Source organism: Vidua macroura, chromosome 4 (assembly GCF_024509145.1).
Source record: "Vidua macroura isolate BioBank_ID:100142 chromosome 4, ASM2450914v1, whole genome shotgun sequence".
NCBI classification, from domain to species: domain Eukaryota; kingdom Metazoa; phylum Chordata; class Aves; order Passeriformes; family Viduidae; genus Vidua; species Vidua macroura.
In genome coordinates this window covers 3,345,260-3,350,736 of record NC_071574.1, presented here as the reverse complement: position 1 = coordinate 3,350,736, position 5,477 = coordinate 3,345,260, and the positions used below count along the sequence as shown (strand labels likewise).

Below are 5,477 nucleotides of genomic sequence, written 5' to 3'. Positions count from 1 at the left end.
GTGAAGCATTGTGGCTCTTCTGACTTGGTGTCTACCTTCACCAGACTGGGCTGCTCTTCCTTGTAAGAAGAAGCCACTTATGACATGTGTTTATCTGCTGTCTTAAACACCTATGATTATTCTAAATGCAGGAGGTTAGAAAGACAAACAAGCAACTTCCTAAGTGTTTATTTTAACCAGGTATCATTAAAGCCCTTACTGCTAGATACTTTCTCCTTTCATATTTTGATCGGATGAAAGTTTCAGAAGAGCTTAAGTGACTTTGGTGACAATGCCTCAGTCATTTTAAGCTCATAATTTCCTGCTTAATGACTAGGGAGACTTCTCAGTACAGAATAAATCATCTAAATCCCTTTAGCCAAATCGAAAAAGACAAAATCCTTTCAGAGAACAAGAGAAACTAGTTGTGACTTGTCTTCATAAAACACTGACTAAATAACTTCATTGGATTCATACCAAAATATAGTGTGTAAGATTGAGATGAAAAATTCTTGTAATTATGCTGGGTGAATGTTTTTGCACAAGGCACTTAAGCATGATGCAAAGAGCTGAACAGAAGTTCTATATTCACAGAGGGGGAAAAAAGTCTCTTTATTTTGGCTTGGAGAGATGTCTGGTAATGTTGTATTGATTTCCAAGTGCAAGCTCAGTGTTGCTGGCTAAAGCAAATATCCCATGAAGAAGTGCAAACAGAAAGTGATGGATAACAATAACCATTTAAAGAATAATTGAAAATATACAGCAGCAAAAGCTAGGGAAGTTTGAAGTGCCACTGAATGGAAGTGCATAGAGGTTTGGGTTTCTTATGCAACACTCTCATGTGTTAGGAAACCTGCATGTGCAGAACCCACCTCTCAGCACTCAGGCTGCTGGGAGCACACCTTTCAGGTATAAAACCTGATGGGAAACACCGCCAGAGCAGTACCGCTGCCAAGAAGAAAACGTGCACAGCAATGGATGGCAAATCTGTTGCTGTCACTTTGGTTCTCTACTTGGTCTCAATGGCAGGGTCAGAAGGTAAGAAAATTGTTTCTTAAAAATCACGTAAGCAATTAATAAGTATGCGCATGCAAATGCAAGTGGGCTTACGCTATGTCCATGATGACTTTTTGCAAGGGAAGTGCATCCTCAGTAAAGTGTCATTCAAAAGTAAAAACAATCATTTGTACCTGTTAGGATGCTGTGGATGGTTCCAGGAGTAAAATATGCTTCTGTCTGCAAATGAATTTATTCCTATGCCACAATATATACTTGTCTCTAGATTTTAATTAGTGCTTGAATTAAAACAGGACCTTTTTCCCTAAATATGTCCATATAGATCTTCTTTTACAAATAATAATTTTATCTTTTTTTGTGATTTTATTCTTGGTAGGCAGGTTGATGACAGAGCAAGAATTATCCTGTTTGTAAGCACGAATAAGGAATATGAGCAGATGATCATAGCAGAAACATAGCAATCCAAGTTTAAATTCAAATGCACCTGCACGCCAACAGCTCTGAAAATGCAGCTGCTGTCTTGTCCAGATGCAGTTACTTTTATCTCAGCATCCAGCAAATCAGAGTGTCCGAGGAACACTAATGAGGTTACAGGAAGGAATACAGTTTGCTTCAGGGAGTGAATAAAGACACTGTTCATGTACCTAGAGATAACAGAATTTTGTTCCACAGGTAAGGCCCTGGAGAAGATAGATGAAAGAGGCTCCCAATGCCAGTGTATAAGCACTCATTCCAAGTTCATCCCTCCCAAGACTATTCAGGATGTTAGATTAAGCCGAAGAGGACCTCACTGCAAAAATGTGGAAATCATGTGAGCACATTTCCTAAATAGCACCTTGCTGCCTACAGGAGGAACCGACCCAGCATTTCTCATCCTATTTACCCATGTACTTTGAGTGGCAGGATGTTTCCCTAGCAAAGCCTCAGAGACATCAAGTATCAGGAATGAGGCCTTAGGTCCAAAGGAATAAGCTAATTCCTAGCTAGTGCTACAAGCAGCTTCCAGACAGTATTTTAAATCTCTTTCTGCTATTATCTTACTTAGGAACAACATCAGAGGGGAGAATCAGATTCCCACAACACAGAGCACAATTAATAACTTAGACATTGAAGAATCAATCAAAGATAGAAATTTGATCCTCCTGACATGAATTAAAACAATTTCCTCTGACTTTGCCTGCATGTGGCAAAGTTTGAAAGGCCCCAAGTTATTTCCTGCATCAGAATTTCACATGGAGCATTTCCCTGTTTGAGGAGTGGGGAATTTGGATTATAGTCCATATGGGTACGAAACAAAAGATCCAATAATCTTCATTTAAAACCACTCCTGGAACTAGTCACAGGAACCAGGGCAGTGCAGTCAGTAAACAGAAGGGCACTATCAGGCTTTTATTCTTTCACTATGGTTTCTTAAGCAAATAATGGTTTGTGCAGCACTGCATGGTATGCCATTCCACCTCACTAGGAATTGGTAATTTAAGCCAGGCTTGGTTAAAAAAACACTTTTCAAGATAATTAAGTTCCTGAAAGATCTGCTAAAATAAAGCCAGATAAAGAACTGAAACCAAATAGAAAATTCATTAGGCTTATTATAAGCATAAACACCTGTACTGAAATCATGCATAAAAACCCCATAACACATAAACCAAAACCAAACAGGTCCTTTATCTACTGGCTAAGAGAAATTTCCGGCCATTAGGAGAAGTGTGAGTGACACACCTGGCCTTAACTTCTCTGCTCCTTTCTCGGCAGAGCTACGCTGAGAGATGGCAGGGAAGTGTGCGTGGAGCCCACTGCGCCCTGGATCCAGCTGACTGTAAAGGCTCTGCTGGCCAGGTGAGCTGTTCTCTTTCCTAGAACACCTGCACTTAAAAGCTCATTTTAGAAGGCTACTTAAATTCTTGGCATGCAAATGTTCACCCTCTTCAGGCATAGATAATGCTTTCCATCAGCTCTCTCTAAAGCAATATTTCTACATGCCTGAGGAGTGAAATAGTTTCCTTTGATATCTTTCTGGTGTGTTAAACCACCCAAAAAACCTCTGCTGAGAGACAGCACATTTTGTGTGTTTGACATTTCCAAAACTCAAGGTCTCAAAAACTCACTTCCTCTTTATGGGTATAATTCAGACATGCAGCTGGCATTTCCAAGAGCTTTCACTGCTGTAGACAGGGACAATCAAATCCCTACTTTGCACACAGGCAGATGGAAGTTCTTTCTGTTGGACCAGTTCATGCAGGAACAGTTTTGGTTTAGTTTTTTTTTTCTTTGCACAAATGTCAATTGGTTGGTACAGTAAAAATAAGTAATTAATGATTGGTGAGCACTTACTGCTCTCCCTTAGCTTGTATTAATAGTAATTGTTTCTTTAATTTCTGAATTTACTTTATACTTAATCTAATTACAGGGCCAGGGACAATGTTGAGTCACCAGTCAAAGAAAAGTCAAGGAAGAATAAACCTTGGATTTCTGCAAGGATATGAAATAAGATAAAACATTGCTGCTGAGAATGCCATAATTTCTGATGAGAATGCCCCCCCTGCTATATTACTACCGTTGATTATTTTTCTTTCCCTGAGATGGTTGCTGATTCATCTTATTTTCTTTGCTGTCACTCTCTCTAAACTTCTGTCTGTGATAGATCAAGGAGTTCAAAGTTAATCAAAGTGTTTAAGTGTTGTAAGGATGAGAATAAACAAGATGAAATTAGTTACCCCTAAATGGCCTTACTTAAAGCAGAAACAGAATGGATACAATTAGCAAACACATGAATAAACATAATAAGGAAGCATCTGTGTAGCTTTGAAGGAAGTCATCTCTCATGCCCTTGTTGCAGCTGTTTGAAGGTGAAAACAAGACATGGATGTGGCAGGTCTCACAGGTAGAGTCAAACTGCCTTTCTGAAATCCTTTCACAGCCCTCGCTAAACATTGGAAATAATGAGGCTAAGAAACATGTCTTGGAAATGGATAAGCAACAGGTGAATACGCAGAGATGAAGGGCAGAATGAAAAGATCAATTTTCATTGATAAAGGGACATCACCCATGGATTCTTACACCACCTTGTGTGGGGTCCTGTCAGGTTTGGCTGTCCCACACGGGATCTGGGAAGGTCATTTGCCATGAGCTGAAGTACTCTGGTGATGCTAAATGATGATGTGAAAACAAGGCTCATCTACAAAGAACTGCAGAAGGACCTTGGGAGAGTCACTGATTAGGCAACAAGCTACCAGGTGAAATTCCCTGCAGGAAGTAGCCAAAGTGATTGACATAGGAAAAAAATTACAAAGCTCCTATAGAAGTAAAACATTCTAGGCTGACCATCAGCACACAGGAGAGAGATCTCGGGGTGATGCTGGGTGTATGATAAGAATATCAGATCAGGAATGAGGAGTGTTTATAAGTTCCCGTTTATAAGTTCCTCAGCTAAACGGGATTTGACTGGGTGTAAGGAAGGTGCAAGCAAGCACCGGCTGATACCTAAAATACCTCCTGTCTCATCAACAGTTCCAAGTCACTGTAAGCCTCAGGGTAAAGACTGGGCGCTCAGGGCTTTCAGAAGGGAGCAGCTAAAAATAGAGAGACTACATCACCCTTCTTACTTCTATTTGTTGTGCTGCAGTTTCCACTCACAGACAGGAAGATGCAGACAGAGAGACACATACACACATAGAAGAGAAGTTTAGAGTCATATTTCCAAAGAAAATAACACATTATTTATGTCAATATAACAGAAAATATTAGGTCAATTTTTTTCTCTCATGTTAGTTCACAGATTAGTCTGAGTTGGAAGGGATCCAGAAAGTCCAACTCTTAATGAAAGGCCAATATGGAGATTGAGCCTGTGACCTTGGCATTATGAACACCATGTTCTATCTGACACCCTAATAAACCACATCTTTGTTTAAATAAAAGGATTTTGCAGCTTACGTATTTATTACGTGTTGTTTTTCCAGGGTCATGCTTATATGGCTAAAAATTAATGTGTAAATCCCATTGATTTATTGTTAATTTCTTTCTATAGTCAAAAAGATGCTTTGTCTTAGTGATTTGCTTCACACTGTTTATGGCTGGCCATATAAATCTAATTTCTGAGGTAGAAGGCGCTGAAGTGCAGATTCTAGCAGCAGTCATCAGACTAGACACACATGGTGAGAGTGATGGGGGACTCAAAAATGCCATGAGTGCCCTGTGGGGTTCAGTCTTGTGAGCCCCAGGGTGGGAGATGGGGTTTGAAGCTGGACCCCCAGCAGCCCACTCACCAAAGCAGCTTTGGACTCAGACCTGAATCCATGAGCTGACTCAATATATCCAGTGTTCCTTCTTGCTGCTGCACCATCAGGTTTTGGTGAGCAGCAAGGTTTGACCTGTCCATCAGTTTGAGATCCACTGGATCATCAAATTTACATATTACAGCTGTTACACCAAACAGATCTCACTTATGAGAGTCAGAGATGAAGGTGGTCTGTATCTTATGGCCA

At 40.1% G+C, this 5,477-nt stretch overlaps 1 protein-coding gene across 1 annotated transcript; it reads left to right on the top strand.

Annotated features, from left to right (window-relative positions):
* Nucleotides 1-953: 953 nt before the first annotated feature.
* LOC128806633 (interleukin-8-like) lies at nucleotides 954-3,849 on the top strand. The gene is made up of 4 exons (XM_053976352.1): nucleotides 954-1,017; nucleotides 1,669-1,807; nucleotides 2,749-2,832; nucleotides 3,404-3,849. The coding sequence occupies exons 1-4, from the start codon at nucleotides 954-956 to the stop codon at nucleotides 3,477-3,479; spliced, it is 363 nt and encodes a 120-aa protein (XP_053832327.1). The 3' UTR covers nucleotides 3,480-3,849.
* The last annotated feature ends 1,628 nt before the right edge of the window (nucleotides 3,850-5,477 follow it).